General features: G+C 50.2%; 1 protein-coding gene across 2 annotated transcripts in view; it reads right to left on the reverse strand.

Moving 5' to 3' along the window:
* Positions 1-21,194, reverse strand: part of ZNF618 (zinc finger protein 618) — a 142,289-nt gene that overhangs the window by 52,221 nt on the left and 68,874 nt on the right. For both annotated transcript variants that reach the window (XM_012721578.1, XM_012721577.1), the window contains exon 2: positions 16,236-16,279. In XM_012721578.1, the coding sequence (XP_012577032.1) occupies positions 16,236-16,279 (44 nt within the window). The remainder of the gene's footprint in view (positions 1-16,235; positions 16,280-21,194) is intronic.

The raw sequence follows: 21,194 nt of genomic DNA on the forward strand, positions 1-21,194 counted from the left end.
TAGAAGTTATATTCTTTGTGTTCCGTATTGTATATTCACTGTATTAAAGTCCCTTTTCATTAAAGTTTTATATGTTTTGTCTTCTTGCGGTGGATGGCAGAACCCACTTAGAGCAGGCAGGATTTTGGGGCTTCAGGGGTGTCCCTCTCCCCCTGTTCTGGAACAGATTGGGGTGCCCTATAACACTGTCACAAGAATATGGGTTTTTATGACATTGGTTGCCCCTCCCCGCTCTCAGTTTTCTCCCAGGTGGGAGAAATGAGTAAAGAGAGAAGAAAAATTATAGCTAAGGAATTGGAAGAGACCACTGGAGCAACAACTCTGTGGACTGAATGGACTGAACTATCCCTCCTCCCCCGCCCAAGTCCTATGGTGAAGTCCTAACCTCCAGGCCTCTGGGGGGGGTGATGCATATTAAGTGAGTTCCTGAGGGTGGGCCCTACTTTGGTAGACTGTGGCCTTGAAGAAACCATAGCCACCTCCTTGCCGGATAACTGGAGACAGCTACCTGGCTGTAACCTCAGCTTCCCATCTGCAGAATAGACCAAGCAGGCTTGTCATACAGATTCAATTGACTAGCTGGTGAAACTCATTATTATGTGGCTGGCCTGTGGCTGCTCACAAGACACGTTCCCCAACACCATGATTAGCAAGGACAAACTGTTAGACGGTGGTCAGCACCCAGAGGCATCTCTTCCTAGCGTGTCTGCCACGATGGGACCACAGCCTGGTCTCGTCCGAGCTTTTACCCTTCACCGCAGTGAGAAACATAAAACAGGATGACTCAACCGCTCAGCATTCAATTCTTTTATTATGAGCCAGGAACTGTTTAATGCTGTTTTCATCCTTGGAAGCCACCCTAGGAGGGAAGGCCAGCCGGTCTCTACTGTATAGATGAGGAAACTGAGGCACTGCATGCTGAAAGAACTCCCAAGTTGCATGGAGTTAGAAGTGGAACCAAGCTTTGAGGCTGACATCCTGGCTCTCAGTCGGATGCACCTAGACCAGGAAAGGAACTTTCAGAGGGAGGCCTCTCGTCAGCACCTCCACTAGCTCCTGCATCACCCACTCTTCACCTTCAGCTTCCAGAACAGGTCAGAACTGAGGTGTTAGTGGAATGAGGGGAAAGATGGGAGGCACCCTGTTTTTCTGGCTGCTGCTGCCTCCATGGTGGGAGGTATGGCAGCGAACTCTTATGTTAGAGCCCCTTAAGGGGTATCCTGCCAGCCCAGCCCTGGCAGAAAATCCTCTACGTTAGGCACACAAACAGGACCAGCAGGATCGAGACGTTCAAAGGGGACAGCCAGTCTCTGGAAGGAGGAGATACCTGCCAGGCAGCAAGAGAAGGCCATGTTCCTGGGGGAGGGGCTGGGGGCACTCCCTGGCACAGGATGCCCTGGGGTAGAGGCTGGCTGGCCGCATGGGGAGAACCGGAGGTGACGTGAGATGGAAAAGCACCCGGTTCGCAAGTTGGATCATTGCTGGGCAAGTCACCAGGGAACCACCACTTAAGTTACGGAGTTCCTGTGTGTGGCTTAACGGCTCTGAGCCTCAGACTTCACACCCTGTCTGACTCTCCCGACTAGCTCCGAGTTCACTGCCATGTTCTATTTCCTTTGCTTCGCTAGCTGCCATCTGAAAATATCTTGTCTTAATTTAGTGACTCTTAAGAACAGATGGAGCCCTTGGCAGTCCTGTGCACAGCTGCATCGCCAGCACTCAGTAGGCACACAGCAGATGCTCAAGAGGTAGTGTTTGCAGAATGACTGAAGGATTACCTGCCTCCTGGTAAGGAAGCACTGGAACTCCACCCCCCTGTGCATCCTCAAGGTGAGTGTGTAGACCAGATGTCCGCCCATTTGCCCATTCGCAGCAAGCCTGGGTGTGAATGTAGCATGCCTCAGGAGAGACTCCCAAAGGCCTAGCACACCAGGACCAAAAGCTGCCTCTCCCAAGTCCTCATCTTCCCTCCTTCCCAAGGAACCAGCGGCCTCGAGTCACTTAAGTGCCCAAACCACCGAGGTAAGGAGCAATGGCTTCTTCCCATAGGAGGCAGACTCTTCTTAAGTCTTGTACCCACCATCACCCCCAATAGATCAGTGGCTGTGCCTCCAGATACAGCTGCAGGGTACGACCAGCCTGACTCCCACCCACCCACGGAACACGAGAGCCCCGTGAGTCACCCTCACGCCCCCATGCACGATGGCACCCCACCATTCACTCGATTCCATGTGACACCCCCGAGCCCTCAGACAGCTGAGGACACAGCGACTTCTCTCCCCTGGCTTCTCGCTTTAGATTTACAAGCCCAAATGTTGCTTTTCTCAGACGCTTTGCATTTAATTAGGTGTCCTAATAACAATGGAATCGCAGAAGTACTTATATCACTTTGAATTAGTAGTGCAGCTCCTTCTAACTCCTTTAAAAATTTTTTTTCATATATCATTTTTTAAAATAGAGCTCATTATTTTAATTATATCCATTTAAATGTACAGTGGAGCCCTTGGATATTCTCAGCACGAATCATTAGGTATATTAGTGAAAAAGCACTCGGAATCTATCTACATGCTGGCACTCCATAATCTATTCTATTTGTGTCGCTGTAAAATAGATTTATATATAGATAACTACAAAATAGTTGCTCAAGATATGCTATGAATTTTATATTTAACCCCAGTCACACTTCACCATAAAATCTAAAGTCGGGCACTAAAAGGGTATTGCACAGTAAGTGCACACTGTGGTCACCGGTTACTGCTCACACAGGCGTGTGGAGAGAGAAGCCAGGCAAGTGGGATGAGACCCAAGGAATCCCCTGAGAGCTTTGGTCTTTCAGTGGACAATGGTTCTCAAAGTCCACTTCTCCCTGGGAGGCTGAGGGGTTCTACAGGAATGCCTCAGAAGCACCCCGGAGGCCTGAATGAGGACAAGATGCCTACACTGTGCCTTGCCTTTGCCTATGCACAGCCTTTTTTTTTTTTTAACCCGTGTGTGTGTGTGTGTGTGTGTCTGTCTGTGTATATGAGCTGTCCCTGTCTGTCTGTCTGTGTATATGAGCTGTCCCTGTAGTGGAGCAAATAGTACCTCCCTCTCCCCAGAGACATACCCACTTCTTAACTCCTAAAACTTACAAAGAATGTGACCTTATTTGGAAAAATACTCTGCAGACGTAATTTAAGTTATGGATATTAATCAGAGATCATTCTGGATTATCTGGGTGGGCCCTAATGCAAAGTCAAGTGCCCTTTCTAAGGAGGCAGATTTCACAGACAGAAGAGGGGCTGATCCCAAGAGGAGACAACCACAGAGACAGAGATTGGCTGATGAGGTCTTAGGTTATGGAACCAAGAAGCACACCAAAAGCTAGAGAGACAAAAAAAAAAAGTTTTGTCCCAGAGTCCTGGAAGAGGTGCCCTCTGTTGATACTCTGATGTCTCCAAAACTTCTGGACTCCTAAACAACTTCTATTGTTTCAAGTTACCCCATCTGTGGCAATCTGTGACAGCAGCCACGCAAAACTAATACCCTCTAAAAGACTACATTTGAAGAAATGGCTCCAGCATGGTGAAGTCTGCAACCACTGCTCTCCAATACTCTCAGTTTTCTTTCATTCGTGCTTACTCATCCCACTACTTTCTGGTCAGTACAATGTGTTTGCAGAGCCTGCCTGGGGAGGTTTCAGAAAAGAACCTCCTCCTTGAGATCTTACCAGAAGGCTTTTACAAGTCCTTGTACCTGTCCCACCACATCTGGCATTCACAAGCAGCTTGGAAACAAAAGCGCAGGAACAGGGGCCTGTCTGTCTCACTCAGAGTCAAAGCCCACTGCTGCACAGAGGGAGTCCATCAACAGGGATGAATAGCTGTCCACACCAGGTCACACAAATGGCAGAGATGAGCTTGGTCTGAAAACAATTCTTTTGAGTTATCCCAAAGCTATTCCTGCTAAACTCTGCAGCATGAGACAATACAGCCGAACAATTTACCAGTGGACTTGAGGCCTTCAGACAAAACCATTTCTGACTCAGTGGAAGGGAGAGTCAACAGGGTCTGGTCACAGTTTCTCTATCATTCCACCAGAAACGCTAATACTTCAAGTTCTACCGAGTGATAGTTCTCCGTCTCCTTGAGAATTCCTCAGCACGCTGTCTCTGTCTCTGCTGTGCTGCGCACGAGGGAGCTGGAGTCTCACATCTTAGGTACTGGTAGAAGCGAGACCTCCACCTACCTGGCTGTCTATCCCACACAGGATGGGGAGCACTGCACCCCACCTTGAGAACTGCTGCAGCCCCTCCACAGTGTGTTTACTCTGGTACTTCAGTTCCCTAAAATAATGTTAAGAGCAAGGGGATAAATTTCTGACCTCAGACAAATTTCTTACTTGGTTAACTCCCTGAAGATTAAAGCTTCCTTAAAAGATTTCACTCAGGGTTATCTGTTCTCAAGTGGGATCTCAATACACTGTCCATGACCATGTAGAATTTAATTGCACTAACGGTCACCCAGCTGTGACTTCAGGGACCGAGTTGATCTGCTGCAGACCCTCAATCAAGCCCTACCCCATCTGCCCACCTTGCTACAAATGACTCCTATCTGGGCCCTTCCTGGTGGCGCAACGGATTGAAGCACAGCACTGCAAGCTAGCTGCAGCCGCTTCAGTGTGAGTTCCATCGCTGGCCCCAGAGCTGACCCACATGGCGCAGCAGACCTCTCCTGACCTGCCCACTGCTCCTCTCAGCAGTGTACATCACGATCTGCCTGTTCTGCTCCCCACTCTGTCTCTGGTGAATCCTCTCACCACCCTGCACCTCTGGCCTGTCCCCCAGTTCTATATGCATAAATAAAGAAATCTTTAAAAACAAATATCTACTCCGGCTGTCAGTGGCCTCTCCTGGGAAAAGAGACCTCAGTCCAAGAGGTTGTCGCCTCCACCGTTTCACCAGCGCTCTCCTTCTGGGGCCTCCCATGACCGGGAGGCAGGCAGATCCATCAGGGATGGATGCGTCCTGGGTCTTCGTGGGATGCATGTTATTTGACGCAGCCTTCGACGGGCCCCCTCTCTGTCCTCCGTCCTGTTCTTCCCCACTTTGTTCTGCGCCTACCTTCTGGCCACCACTCTGTCCGTAGAGCCCTCTTTATCAACTCAACCCTCTAGACCGACCTGCCCTGAGAATCAGTTCCAGAACCTCTTCTATTTTTAACCACACTCCCTCAGTGATCTCATCCAGACTCATGCTTTTAAATATTAACTATACGATGATGAATCCCAAATTAAGTCTCTAGCTCAGCCCTCCCCTGAACCCCAGACCTGCATAAACTGTTTGTCACCTCCACCTGGCAGCCCGACAGGTAAGCACATTTACTAAGTCCACTGCTCTGCCCCTCTCCAGCTAGCAGACCTGTCTCCCCATCTCACCCCAGTGTTCTCCCCTGAATCTTAACAGATCTTTGCACCTGTTAGTATCAACTCCATCCTTCCAGAACATCAGGCCCAGGCTCCGCAATGATGCTGACTCTTCCTTTTCTCTCATTCCTGACAATGAATCAACCAGCAAATCCACCTTCAAAATACATACTGACCAGGACCACTCCTTACCACCCCCTGGCCACCACCCTCGTCCAAGCTGCCTCCTCTGCCTCATTCGCTATAACAACCTCGAGTCCATTTCCCTGCTCTTGCCCTCACCCAAGGCCTGAGGTCAAAGTTCAACACTGCAGCTGGGGCAATCTGAATGAAATAAGCCAGGTCGTGTCACCCTTCAGCTGAGAACTCACTCACCGCATGCATCCACCATGCCTGCTAATATTCGTGTCTCCCTGAGTAGAAGGTGCGTCACCCGAGGACAGGGACTCTGTCCCCTGGGCTTGCTGTCCCGTGGCGTCTAGCATAGCGCCCAGGTGATCACGGGACACCAGGAGTGAGGGAGGTCCCAGAAGCACCGCTTTTGGGGCTATGAAGCCTCAGATCCAATCACCCCCTTTCTGTTCTCAAACCCCTGGTCCACCCAAATATCTTCTGATGGTTTAACTGCTTCAGTCAACTTTCAGAACTGAAGACCGCCCTGTCTTTTGTCTGAGGGCTGGTGTGGTTCACGGGAGAACTTTCTGAGAAAGTAAAGCCCCACCCTTGCTCTTCCCAGTGAAAGTGTTCTCACAGGTAACCCACTCTCCCTAATTTCTGAAATGCCTCAATAGAGTAGCCTGCTCATGTGCCGACGTTCACCTTTTTTTAAAAACCAGCGTCATTAAGATACTGTCCATGCGGGTCAGCGCCAGGTGCACAGTGAGACGACTTGTCACATGCCTGGAGTGTACAGGTCACCACTGCATCATCAGTGAGCTCACTGAGGCACTCAGGACACCGGGCGGGGTGCTGAGGTCTCAGGGTGCTGCCCCCGATGCCCAGCCGCCTACAGGGGTCCCAGGACCAAGCCTTTGCACTTCTGAGAGGTTCCTGCCCCAAGCGTGCCCTCTGACTCCACTTGCTTCTGGGGGTCCCAGGGACAAGGGCGACCCCACCTGTTTCTGTGTCCCTGGGCCTGGCTCCTGGCAGATGTCAGCTAACAACTGCTGAAAGACACCAACAGCAAGCACCACACGTGACACGCAGCCTGCAGGTAGAGGATTCGCTGGTGGTGAGGAGGGGTGACGTGAATGACGAGAATAACACGGGAGGGGGCAGGCGCACCTATGATGCACCTAGTGCTTCACAGGGCTCTCCACGCGGTGCTTTTGCACCGTCTCGCTCCTCACAGCGCCTCTGTGCCAGGTAGTTTTGATTTAATGATAAGAAACCGAGGATCAAAGAACAGAACGACTATTTCATGATCACACCGCACGTTCGTGACAGAGGCGGAATCCGACTGCGTCTGCCGGGCTCATGCCTGGACTTCTAATGATCTGGATTTGTTTCCTCTACTCAAGAGAGGAGGAGATAATAAAGACACTTGTTGAGTGAATGAACAGATAAATGACGAAAGGGCCAGAGGCTCCCAGAGATGGGAAAGTTAGTCCCTTGGTGCCACTGCATCCTCAGTACCTTGACAACAAGGCCGGATGCTTCAAACAGCAACACAGAAGCGCAGTGAAATAAAGGTGTGCCCTCGGGGACTCCCAACCCCGCGGGCTTGTCCTCCCAAAGCATTTCCATCTCTGCACAGAGGAAAGTGCTGGGCTCGTGCCGGCTGCTGACCTCCAAGTCTCTGACGTGTGCTAAAATGGCCACTGCGTTGAGACGCGTCCTGCAGGTGTAAGGGGATATTGTTTTGGCCTCCCTGGTGGTGCAGCAGGTTAGAGCACAGCACTGAGAGGCTAGAGCCACTTCGGCATGAGTTTGATTCCCGCCTGCCCCAGAGGTGACCCACATGACACGGCAGACCTCTCCTGACCCGCCCGCTGCTCCCCTCAGCAGTGTACTTCGTCGATCTGCCTGTTCTGCTCCCCACTCTGTCTCTGGTGAAGCCTCTCGCCGCCCCTGAGCCTCTGGCCTGTTGGCCTGTACCCCAGTTCTATATGCACAAATAAATAAATCTTTAAAAAAAAAAAAAGAGGACACTGTTTTTAGCAACAAGGGTAGAAACCATAATGGAGAAAAGGTCACAGCTGCCATCAGCCAACAGAGAACCTACAGTGAAACCCCAGAGTCCCAGCAATGAGCCCAACTCTGTATTTACTATCCCCACCCGCCATGTTTTAAATCGTCAAGCTGTCACCCATGCCTGCACAACCTCAGAATCATCTCCGTTTCCATTTCTGTCATTTAGCCCTGATCTATTTTAATAAACAGTCACGTAGGAAAGATTAGATTAATAGATTAAAACTATTAACCTATTAAACAACTCTTAACAGCCTAGAAATCCAAAATAACCTACAATGCATAAATATATCATTAGTTTGAGATAATTCTTAGCACTTAATTTTCTTCAATGTATGGTGTCAGTCAGCCACAACACTGGGTAATACCGTAGTTCAGAAAGACAGCGTGAAGATTTAAATATGAAGAGTTAATTCCCTGCTTAACTGAAACCTCAAATAGAGAAAAGCAAGAGTCTTGAGTTGTCACACATTCCAAGGTTCCGCAGGGAGCTCGCTAGGTAAAGCTGCAGGCTTCTTTCCAGGGTGGTGTGGCTCAGGGGAGGCTGGCCCAGGTCATGAAAGAGAATCCCCACTGCCTCACCTCCCAGGGCCAAGAAGAGGACGGTCAGCAGCACACACTGCTGAGGCCCCACCTCCCGAGCTCCCCCCCCCCCAAGAGCCGGACACCACGGACTGCGGGGTTCTAACCAGTGGATGCCCCTCCACAGGCAGGCAGGGAATGCGAGGCTCACACCCCAGTCCCTCAGAGATCTTCCGGGGCACCATGGGGACCATGCAGAGCCCAGGGCAGGTGACACTCATCGAAGAGAGAGGCCATCACTGCACGTCATCTTGCTGGGTGTCCAGACGACAAACACGTGCCGTCTGCCACCACCATTACGTCCCGTGGAGGGAATGACTATCGGGCCTTTCTCTCGCGCTGATGTGGGCTGCTCGCCCTCCAACATCCTGCCCACAAGGAGCACGAGTGCCCGGAGCTGCCAGTTGCTATCCCTCCAGTACCCCTGGTCCTGCCATCTCCCCGCCCCTCCTTCCCCTCCGCTCTCCAACCTGTGAGAGTGAGAGTGAGCCCAGCCGGACCAGCTGAGAGACTGAAGTTACAGCGCACAGCAGCTCTGTCCACCACACTGATGGGGAGACCTGGCCCAGCCCCTCATCACCCACGGGCGTCTTGACCTCCTCAGACACCCCTGAGGACACGGCCCCATCTCCCCAAGATGTTTGGGGATACCTCGACACGTGGCCACTTACCCAGCTTTCTGACCCGCCCACCCTTGCCCTCCTTCAGGTGCAAGCTGAGGGTGTTTACACCCACTGCTGGGGATGGGATTACCCAGAAGAACGAAGCACAGGGAGGGACCGAGGAGCCCGGCACAGCAGCACTCACAGAGAGGGTTAGCTCTTTCGCCCATCCTCACCACGCACTCACCAGACAAAACGTGGGAAATCTGGTCAGACTCTGAAAAAGATGAGCTCTCAGGCCAGCAGGGACGGGACGCCCATAAGTGAACGCAGAAGAGGGACTTCTACTCCCATGAGGGCAAGAGGCCACCCTCCACGAGCCGGGCTGGAGAGGGATGAGGACACGCACTGAGCCAGGTCATCTGTGGGAGGGGGGTGAAGTGGGGGGTGAGGGCGTAGCGGGGCTCATGGAGGAGTGGCTGGGGTTGCCTGGAGCCTAGAGCAAGCGGAAGCGGGGGTCAGGTCTGCCTCCACTGGCAACACCAGTCAGTCAAGGGGGTCATACAACTGTTCCGGTCTGTCTTCTCAGATCTGCCCTGGTTAGACCTCGGCTCTGCTAGGCTGGCACAGGTTAGGACTGGACGACCTTGTCCTTAGGCCCCGGGGAAGCGGCCAGGCTGGGCCCTCTCAGGCACTGTTCTCAGACTGCGCTTCTTCAGGACAAGGCTCTCAATGGAAAAGTGCAGGCTCATGACAGCTGAGCAGGACTCCCCAGAACCCCCAACTGCTGCCCTCTGCCGGACCTCTGCAAACTCCAGCACCTCAGCGCTGGTTGGCAAACACGATTCACCGAGTTGGAGTTTGCATGAGTGGTGGTCTCCACAGGGCACGCCTAAGAATGTGTCCCATTTGCAGAACCCGGGTCTAACTGTGACTGATCAGAGTGATTCCTGCCCACCAAGGAGCCAACTAGCCTCTTTGAAATGAGTCACTGCACCCCCCGAGTCAGTAATTTATGATTTCTCTAGCACAACTTCACACAAAATTTTAGAGTGAAAATAAGCGTTTTTGGAAATCCAGTCCAAGCTCCAATAACAGAAACATAAGATGAAGATGCAGCCTGACTACATACACCCGGCAGTCTCCAAACATTCATCTGTTCAGACCATGCTGGTTGCTGGCCTGCTGCCACTGGGAATTTTTGTGCAAACGAAGTTAATTTGTTTAGGGCTACTTTTATTTTACAGCTGAAAACCAAAATGCTGCTCAAGAAGATATTATTTAAAAAATAATTATAAGCCACATGCATGTGATTATCAGATTAAAGGACCCACCAGTGGAAACCACTGGTTGCAAGGACAAGACTTAACCAAACCTGAAGTCATTTTACTACTTGAGTGACCTCTGAGGAAGGCAGATGCCATCTCTAAGGCCGGGTGGCTGGGGGGAGCTGAGGAGATGTGTGTAAGCGACAAGGCCCAGTAAAGGTGACCCACCCTCATCCCTGCTCCCCCAACACTCTCAGGATTTCAAGAAGTCAACTGGCTCCTATGGTTAGTTACTTCCTTCTAGGACTGGCTCCAGCATGGTGGTGATAAAAATAAGCTTTTAGATAAAAAAGATGTAGTACATATATACAGTGGAATATTACTCAGCAATCAAAAAGGACAAACTCATGCCTTTTGCAGCAACATGAATGGAGCTGGAAGGGATCATGGTTGGCAAAATAAGCCAGAAAGAAAAGGAAAAATACCGGGTGGTTTCACTTACAGCAGGAGCATAAAGGACCAGGGATGGTGTGGGGGGGGGATGAGGGGGACAATAAAGAAGAATAATAATGAACAACTATATAGAGAGACATTTTACAGGGGTGCAGTGGGGAATGGGTACAAAAGTAGAGGGGAGGGAAATGCACTGGACTATGGTGATGGCACATGGTGATTTGGTGATGGGAAGCCCACGGGATCACAACTGAGATGGAAAAAGGCACAAAATGATGTAAAAATAAACTATGATATTATTTTTAAGAAATAAGCTTTTAGTGAACACTTACTCTGGTCTGTAGCCTCAGTATCCTCATCCATGAAATGGAGATTATCTCTATACCTCCCACATTCTGAAGTCAAATAACAAGCCCAACCAGGCAGCAGACGGCAGCAGGGTCTGAACCCTGGCAGCCAGGCCCTTCGGAACTGTGCTATTCAGCTTGGCCACGGGAAGTGGGGGGTGGGGGGCGTGGCCTGGTGAGCAGAGTTGGCCACAGTGGCCTGGCCTAAGTGCTCCACCCTGGGCTTATCCCAGGACCACGCAAGAAGCGTGACACTTCATGCAGAACTCACACAATGCTTTGCTGAGCTGGATCTTTCAAGCCTGAAAAAAAGTGGCCTTTCAAAACTCACTGCCAAGGCCACCCTCCAAGGTCTTGTCCTGAACCCTTGACAAGACCTTTTTAGCATCCTGCCCCTGCAGTCTATTCTCCTAGCAGCCAGAACTGTACTTTTTTTTTTTAATTTTTTTTTATTTATTCATACAGAATTGGGGTACAGGCCAGAGATGCAGAGGGTGAGAGGATTCACCAGGGACAGAGTGGGGAGCAGAACAGGCAGATCGATGAAATACACTGCTGAGAGGAGCAGCGGGCAGGCCAGGAGAGGTCTGCCACGCCATGTGGATCTCCTCCAGGGCAGGCGGGGATCGAACTCTTGCGGAAGTGGCTTAAGCTTCTTAGTGCTGTGCTTTAACCCGCTGCGCCACCAGGGAGGGCCCAGAACTGTACTTTTAAAACAACATCCTATCACACCACTGCTCTGCTTGAGATTCCCAGGGGCTCCCTATCTCATACGGGGCGGGGGGAAAGGCCAAAGCCATGTCACCAGCTCCAGGGCCCCACACAGTCCTTGCTGTCACTGCCACACCACATGCACACTCCTGCCCCAGGGCCTTTGCACCTGCTGTTTTTGCTGCCTACAATGGCATCTTGCCTAGATACTGCTGGGCTCAGTCCCCTTTCTTCAGATGTTCAAGTGTCACCTTCTCAGTGATACAGGGCTCCTTCTGGCTCTCCCAGGTGCCCTTCGTGCTTTCCCCGACAGCACTTTTTATCATGTGACATACCAAGTATTTTGCATATTTACAACCTCTTCTCCATTCCTGTGAGAACACCAGCTCCACGAGAAAAAGGATTTCTGTTTTGCTGATGCTGTATTTCCAGTACCTAGGCCAGGTCCTAGCGCTAAGTAGATGCACAAGAAATATTTGCGGGACAGATGAATGAGATTTGGTCTTATCTCTCCGTACGCCCAAATCTTCCTGTCTGTAAGATCCTGACCACTTGTTAGGTGACCAGAGCAGAGCAAATCAAATGGATCCTTAAGGTCTCCTGGCCCTGGCTCCCTTTCTCCAAAATAATAGGGCTGCGCTAGATTATGGTCTCTAGTTTGAAACCTGAAACTGCAAATGAACCCCCAAAAATTAAAAAAAAAAAATAAATAAAAGCCTAATGCGTGATAGTAACTAGTCTATAGCTGTACTTACTTGATTATAAAAACTGCATTTCCTCCAGAATTCTCCCGCCCCGCGCCTCTGAGAGTAAGCGAAGTGTGGCTGCGGTTGCACTAGGTGACTTGTAACCTGCACGCAAGGTCAGCATTAACCCCAAGTGCTGGGATCACTGGTCTCATAAAATCAGCCCAGGTTGGGTTACAGGGAAGTAAACCAAACCACATTTGGTTGTTTCTTAGGCTCAGAAACACCACCTCTCATGTCCCCCTCAATTTAACATAAATCTTTAGCAGCCCGTGCTGTTGCTTTTGGGGTTCAGCCAGAGGTTCACTGGAGAAGGAACATTAGGTGTTCCACACCAAAAGAAAGGCGCTGGCCCAAGAGCGGGCCCTCATATGAGAACTGTACTCCCAGCACAGCTGGAGGGGTGTCCCATCTTGGAGGGGTCGGGGTGCTTGAAGGTCATGCCCGAGCAGGGCGAGACGGCTTACCTCTGACTGGGGAGAGCCTCAAGTCTTTGTAGTGCCTCCCCACCCCGGTCTGAAACAGGGACGACATGAATCAAGGAAGTTAACTTTACACACTTTCTGCAGGTCTACGTTTCACCTAGCCGAGCTGACCCAGGGCCAAGGTCACATTCACCAGCAATATCCCTTCAGGCCACAGAATGCTCTCTTGATGCGAAATGTAAAATCACTTCTCCAGTAGATGTGGGGTCACTCTGCAATGACACGGCTTTGATCTTTCAAATGGTTCTCCGTTGTGAACTCCTCCAGAGACCCTGCCTTCCCCAGCTCACGCCCAGCCCCTGGCACCTGACAAGGGCCTGTAACATCTGTGACAAGCGGGTCCTTCACACGCAGCCGCCAGCCAGTGGCGGGAGGCGTCAAGTACAAGCACCAGCCGTCACACCTACGAGGCTCCTAGATGCACCACTCACTTCAACAGGGCCTGCCCAAGCCCTATGAAGCCTCTGTGCGTCAGCTTCCTCGTTGTAAAGGAGAGTGTAAGAGCATCTCCCTGCTTGGGTTGTTATGAAAGACACATAAAGTAATAATACGGTAAGACACGTAAGCCGCTCTGCTCAAGCCTGACAAGTAGATGAACCCAATGGTAGTCACTACTGTTAAAAATTGTTTTCTTGGGCCCTTCCTGGTGGTGCAAGAGGTTGGAGCACAGCACTATGAAGCTATCCACAGCCACTGAAGCATGAGTTCAATCCCAGGCCAGGGTGACCTGTGGCACAGCACAGTTGACCTCTCCTGACCTGCCCGCTGCTCCCCTCAGCAGTGTATTTCTGTCCATCTGCCTGTTCTAATCCCCACTCTGTCTCTGGTGAACACTCTCACCCCCTGCACCTCTGGCCTGTCCCCCAGTCCTTGTATGCATAAAAAATCTTAAAAAAAAAATTTCTTCAGTCACACACCACCCCGAGGACTGGGCTGGCCCTTCCCGGTACACACTCCAACACCAGGTAGTGGCACGGGATCCTTCACCGCATCCTCGCAGCCTGGGCTAGGCAGGGAGAGCAAAGGCGCACGCTTGCCATCCTCTCCTCACCCCCGAAGGTGCCGGGCGGGCATGTCCAGTCCATCTCAGCTCTTCTCCCGCTGACTGCAGCCGTGGGCTGACAAGATTCCCTTCAGAACTTCAGTGAGTCACTCCCACTGACTGAAACCAAGGCGGGGCACTGGTGAGGGAGAGATCGAGTGAGTCCAAGGGCCACAGCTGGGTGCGAGTCATGAGAAGGGAAGGAGCTGCCTCTTTGCCTAGTCCAGCAGCATTCTGCTGTCGACCCAGCTCCTGCCATGCAATGTCTGCTAGATAAAAACGTGAGCATTGAATCCATCTGAGTCTTTCCCACACAGCACTGGATCTGATGTAGCAGCTATCCCATGAATACGGGAGGACAATGGAGAGGCTGGCCGGCCCCTCACCTGAGCACAGCATCACTAGGTAGACAAGGTACTAGCTTTAGCAGGCCTGGCACAATCACATGCCTATCCTATGACCCAGCAGGCCGTTCCTGCCTTGTGTACAGAGAGAGGGTGGGACTAGGGTGGCCCGGGACCCCGCTCCCTGTCCTGACATGTTGATCCTAGAGGTTCTTTCAGGAACCATCAGTCTGGCCTGAGTGTCCCCACTGCCCCACAGACCAGAGCCTCAGCACTGTTTTCCCCAAAGATTATGGGGGCCCAGAAAAGGAACAAATCACCACATGGGTCACCGCCTACATTCACTGGCCCATGTCCAGCTGCCCACCCCTGCTCTAGTCCGTTCTCTCTGCCCCTGGACACATCCTCGCCATCTCACTCAGTGGACCCACCTCCGACACTCCCTGAGCCCAGCCAGGGTTCTGGCCACATCAGCGAACAGGGCAGTGTAGACTCTGACTAAAGTTGGCACCTCAAGGGGACAGAAGTGACGTTGCACTGACAAGCAGGACAATGAAAGGGAGAGAGCAGCTGCAAGGGACACAGGCCAGCGTCTTGCAGAAGGGTCCCCGAAGGCTTCTCTGAGGATGAAACCAAGACCTGAGGGATGGTAGGTACCGGCATAGGAAATTCAGGAAAAGAACATTCCAGCAAAGAGAACGGTGGCTGCAAAGGCTCTCAGACAGGGCTTCATTTGGGTATTTAAGCATCATCTGTGGCTTCTTTCTGTTACAGTGACAAAACCAGGGAGTCACCACAGTGTCTTGGAGAGCAAAATATTTGCTGTCTGGCCCCCTTCACAGGTAAAGGTGGCCAACGTCTGGTTTAGAGTGTTCACGAAAGCTGTGGGAGCAGCAAAGAACAGACTGAGTGAGAGGCAAACGACACAAGAGGAGATCGGGGGGTTGGCAGGAGCCACCATATTGGGTTGGTGGGACACAAGGACTCCAGCATGGTGACACCATCTTCCCACCAGCAAGCCCCCTGCCAGCAGGTGCCAGCGTGGTCTCCCTAACACACAGAGCTGGATGGTCAGTCTTCTCTGCAAATATTGGCAAATTGCTCTCCCCATGGTTTCCCAGGGTTTACTCCAAAGAATGCTTGCTCTAGGCAGTGAGCTTTAGTAGGAGTTCCATGGTTAAGTAGGTTTGAGAAACAGCCACCTATTACTCATTCGCGGATATTCTCGGATATAACATGAGCACGTTAAAGGTGCTGAAAAGTCCGGCAGCAAAGAATCTGGTGACTTTGTTGAACCCACTCTCCTTCACACTTACTTAGCCACAAAACCCCTCTTCCACAAAATTCTACTGCCACGGTCAAGAACTAGTGTTCCAGTGCTAAGACAAACCCCTGTGCTTGGCATTCATGATCTGACCCCCAGCTCCAGAGGATGATCTTAGACCCTGTTCCAGATTTTGACTGTGTGGCCTGGGGAGACATGTCTCTTTTCTGCCCCATGACTTCTTCCTGTCTCCAATGCCCCCAAAAGCCTTCTGACTACTCTAGTGTTAGATGTCACTGCGTGGGCCTGTCCTGTCCGCTTGCCCCCTCCTTGGGTAGTGACATCCCAGCTTTCCACAGGGGCCCACCCTTGCCCCATCTTCTGCCAACTCCTGTCTGGCAATGCACAATATTCCACGTCCCCCCTTTATAGTGACTGATTGGGGGTACTAGCGAAGGCCCCAAGCCAGGTCAATGAACTCCACTGGGGCTGGCTCCCCAGTTTTTGCACATAGCAGCGGAGATGGATTCAAGCTCAGGTCCTTCTTTTACTTCACCCCTAAATTTACTCTAGTTTGAGGAGCCAAAGGCTCAGAATTGAATCGTCCATCATGCCAGTCATAAGGGCCCACAGAGGGCACCACAAGACCTGGAAAGTGCTGCCCAGCGCAGTCCTCTGGGGAAGCATTGGTGTTTCTCAGCAAGAAGAGCTGGCCTGGACCATTTACCTCTTCAGGTGGAAGGTGAAGACCAACACAGGAAGGCAGGTGCAACCTGGGGCAGGGGTGAGGGGACGTACCTGCTTGCCGTGCTTTTCCTTCCTGCTGCACTGGCTCCGTCAGCCTGCAAAAGAAACCCAAAACACCTATATCAGCCAAGGCGGGAGAGAAATTCTACCCACTGCCACCCCACCAAACTCCCACTGAACACCCGCCTTTGGATGTGGGATGAACCAGACACACTCACTGACCAGCTCCACTTCTCCAGGCTGAAACTCTGCCCCCAGTGGTAAGAGGGAGTAAGAACACCCCCCTCCCCATTTGTCTGGCCCTTTAAATCCAGCTGAGCACCCACTGCCAACACAAACCCAGCAACCACAGAGCCCTGGAGACTCGGTAAAAAGTAAGTAACCAGCTAAGTCTGAGATTGAATTGCACCATTTTTATTTTCAGCTGGGATTTCCAATAAAACAGTGGCCACAGATTTATTCCTACCAACCAGAGGGGGGAAATCCTATTAGGTTAAAATATTTTGTCCCCCAACCTTATGAACAGGGGGAGGCAAGTGATGTCAGTGTCTTAATCTCTTTTATTTGGGGTGGAGGATGGGAGCGGTGAGACCGACCAAATGAAATTTTCAGATATCATAAAATTCTGGCCCAGGTGGATGGAGACTGAGGCCCTGAAGTCTCAGGGGGCCTGAATAATGCCTAGGGTTCTTACTCCAAGGCCAGAGCTGGGGGAAGGCACACCCAGGGCCCCCTCCCTGCAGATGTGGGAAGAACACCTAGGTTCCCTGCACCACCACTGGTGGAAGGTGCATTCCTTACCTTTGTTTAAACATTTATAATAATAGTAACCAAAGTTGGCTAGCGCAGGCTCAGAACTCTGGCACCTATGCGTTTCCAAAATCAAAATCTTTCCTATTTCAGAAAGGTAATGTCACACGTGTGTTCTACATTTTGAGCAGCCCAAGCAGGGCTGGGGAGCCCCAGTACCCAGAATATACTGATAATGCTATCGTGAAACAGAGGGTGTCACCCCATATGAGTTAAATGCAGACAGCAACTAGGCTCTTCTCTCTTTGGGTCAAGTTCTGCCTCCCCATCAGTTACCAAAAAATCATTTAGTCTTCAGGCTTTTCTGATTCCAGGACTGAGGACTTAAAGTAAAAACAGCAGCAGCTACCTTTTGGTAAATACCTGTGAGGCACTGCAAAATGGCAAGACCTAATGACCAATTTGGATTGGGAGTCAATATAGGAAAATAAAGAGGGATTCCGGCCCTCCCTCGTGGGACAACGGGTAAGGACACAGCACTGCAAGCAAGCCGCGGCCACCTCAGTGTGAGTTCGATCCCCAGCCCGGGTGGTGACCCACATGGCATGGCAGACCTCTCTTGTCTTGCCTGCTGCTCCCCTCAGAGTGTTGATCTGCCCACTGTCTCTGGTGAATCCTCTCACCACCTCTGTACCTCTGGCTTGTACCCCAGTTCTGTATGCATAAATAAATAAATCTTAAGAAACAAAAAGAAAAATAGGCAAAAAGGATCTCTTTTAAAAATAAATAAATAAAACAGAGCCCTCCCTGGTGGTGCAGCAGGTAAAACACAGCTCTAAGAAGCTAAAGCCACTTCAGCATGGCTTGAGTTTGATCCCTGCCTGCCCAGGAGGTGACCAAATGGCGCGGCAGACCTCTCCTGGCCCGCCTGCTGCTCCCCTCGGCAGTGTACTTCGTCGATCTGCCTGTTCTGCTCCCCACTTTGTCTCTGGTGAATCCTCTCACCCTCCGCACCTCTGGCCTGGACCCCAGTTCTGTATGCACAAATAAATCTTTAAAAAAAATTGTAAAATCCCAAATGACCTCTCACCTTTCAGATGCAACTTGGGCACTTATTTTTAGCTTTCCATACATTCTTTTCATGCATACTTTCAGTGTTCTTTTTTTGTCCTTTCATTCACAATTTCCCAGAGTCCAGTTAAGGTGCAGTGCACACATGGCTGGCAGGAGACATGAGTCTCTATTTTCGGCTCACCTGACCATCTCCACCTATTTATGACATGGGAGCTTCTTATCCCAGGCAGCCAACACACTAGGTTTTCCACCCATTTAACCACAGAGGCAGCTCTGAGGCTGCCCAGCTGAACCCCAGAGCTCAGGGGCCTCTCGCACACAAACCCATCCTTGCCCAGTGTCACATGACTTCATTTTCAATTTGAACCCAAGCTGCAGAGCACTTAGGTTCAGAGTCCATGGTCTGAGCTGTGGAGTCCTGGTTCTGCCACCTTCTAGCTCTATGGTCACAGACAGGTTCCCTACGTGCCAAGGACTTGTTTCCATCATCTTCAAAATGGCAATACGCTGATCTAAGAACCTACCTCGGGAGACTAACATGATATTTAAATAAGATAATGCATGTAAAAGCACTTAGCATAGGCTCAGCGGTAATAATAAAAATCATTAGCAACCTTGCTACAGTTACGAAGCTAACTGAGGCGCCGCTTGTATGAAATTATGTAACAGAGGAGCAAGCTGGTATGCATAGCACCAGGGGACCTCCCAACCCGCCTCTGGCCAGATTTGCACCCCACATGGCAAGTGCGCATCTCATGAGCACCCACCAGAGGCTGAGGTTTCTCTAGAGTCAGAAAGACACTAAACACAGTAACGCAGGGCACTGACCAAGCCCAGGGAGGGGGGGGAGGGACCGCTTGAGTAATAGAGACTCTACTATGTCTGTCACTGAGCCATGTGCTCCCAAAGGCTGTGGCTCCCTGGCCCTCCTCGCTCTGGCTCAAGGTATGAAGACCTTGAACTTGCGCAAGTTCTTTCCTTCCGCTGGACCTGAAATTCTTCATAGGTAAAATGGAGATGGGAGACTCCAGAGGTAAGTCACCTCATTTGCCCCCACCCCTTCACCTGTCACTGTATGTAGAACTGACCCAACCTTAACCTAATCCCTCTGTAGCAAAAAGAAATTAAGGTGCATGGGTCCACAAGAGACCCTCTTTCTCACTCTTCCATAAGTGGAGGTCGAGGTATGGACACCCCACCTCCCCGGGGGACCTGCCCCCATCTCCCACCACCATCCATTCCGTCTACACCAGTTTCTCCTCAGGATCTGGGCAAGGCTATTTTTGGTTTCATCTGGCCTTCTTCTTCCCTCCCCAATGAATGTTAAGTTGTTCTTTTCCATTCTCTTATTAAGGATTTTCTTGGAAAGAAAATATTATTCCAAACCCAGAAATTTTATTTCTAAATTTGTGCAAATGTAAGTTGTAAGGCATTAGCTGCATTTCACATTTTGTGCAAATGGCAGAAACAGGCAATTCGTGTGCTACAGGATGGGGGCTGGCCAACGATTTCGATAAAATAAACCCTTTTTTAATTTAAATGCTAATGCACTGAATTAAAATTTAATAACTGAGGAAATTGAAAAGCCGAGCAGGAATATTGGAAATAAATCCAAGCAGAAACAGCTGAAATTAAAAATTCTAGAGAGTGGGAGGATAGCAGCTAAGCTGTCTTATATGATTACATTTTTTTTTTTTTTTTTTTAGAATGAAGCAAAAAAAAAATCCTATCTCTCGCTGGCTCTAGGGCAGTAAATCCACAGTGCTGTGATTTATTGCTCAATTTTCCTGAGGGAAAAAGGCTTTCTTTCATGCTGAAATATTTCATAAATTTCAAGCCAGCATAAATTCTTAATTTAAAAGTTATGGAGGTCACATTTAGTGCACTGGTACAGTTCCAAAATCTTAAAGGAATAGCAGCGACCAAAAAAAAAAAAAAAAAAATGAAGAAGGGGGGGAATTTGCTTTTTTTTTTTTTCATTTTGGTTTTAATTCACAAGTTGAAATTTCATTATTAAGGATTTCTCCTGGATGGATAGAATCCAAGCACGTGGCAAACTGGTATGTATTTGGAAATCTGCAGCAAAAGATGAAGAGATAAAGATTTAATTCAATTATAAAAAGGCATTTTTTTTTTTTTTGAAAGCCACTTGAGGAATTTCTGGTAAAAATTTCCTCCCTTCATTGCCCGGGAAGGTTGAGGGTGGGGGAGGGTGGCCAATGTAATTGCTTCTCTTAGATCTCCAATCTTTTGTGCACACTGATATATTCATTTGTTATACAGCTGTTCAGCGGCGGAAAGAATGCTGGGGCGCCCATAATTCTAAGCAAATCAATCAAAAATTAATGATTTGTCATGCTTGCACAATGGAGGAAAACAGCTCCTTGGGTCCTGGCTGCCTGATCTCGAAAAATGAAATGCCTTTCTGCGATAAGAGAGCGGAGCCACAGACTCAGGAAACTGAGGTGCTACCACAGATGTGGGGGCTCGAGCTCCCTTGGGCTCCAAGCGGATGGAGGGGGCCACCAGCTTTCAGGGGCAATTTCAAGATGGCGCCTGGGCCGCCGGTCAAGCCCAGTCAGTACAGAGCTGCTGCAGCCCATTTCCACAGCGGTCTAATTAGGACCCTGCCTTTGCCCTCCTGCACAGGAACTTAAAAATTGCTTCCTCTCTGGAGACCTCATAGACTCCTCCATCCCCCACTAGATTTGATCTGTTCATTGCTCCCCCAACACCCCTAACACATTACCACCAGCACCTCTGACCAACTCCAGGAGTGTCACTCACTGGCCCTACAGAGCCTTCCCTCCCCCGCCACCCCCCCCCCAAATGGGGTGCTCCTGCTGGACACACACCACATGCCACACAAGGCCAAGTCACCAGCACCCAAGGCGGATGCTAGACTGGACCCATATTAAACAGTCACCAAATAGGAATTGGTTTATTATTATTGCTCAGGAAATACTAATAATGAGCTGCTTAGATGACTGATGAATTGTACTAGCAATTATATCTGAATGCCATAACAATCAACTCCAAATAATAACTCCTTTGCTCGTTCAAGAGGTAGTACTTCTGGAAAGCCTACTATGTGTCAAGCACTGTAATGGACAGCCTCAAATCCACTGGTGGACAATTCCAAGTCCCCAACACCATCACCAGGGCTCCCCTCCACTTTTTTTTTTT

This window comes from Condylura cristata, unplaced genomic scaffold (assembly GCF_000260355.1).
Source record: "Condylura cristata isolate star-nosed mole 26May11 unplaced genomic scaffold, ConCri1.0 scaffold00006, whole genome shotgun sequence".
Taxonomy (NCBI): domain Eukaryota; kingdom Metazoa; phylum Chordata; class Mammalia; order Eulipotyphla; family Talpidae; genus Condylura; species Condylura cristata.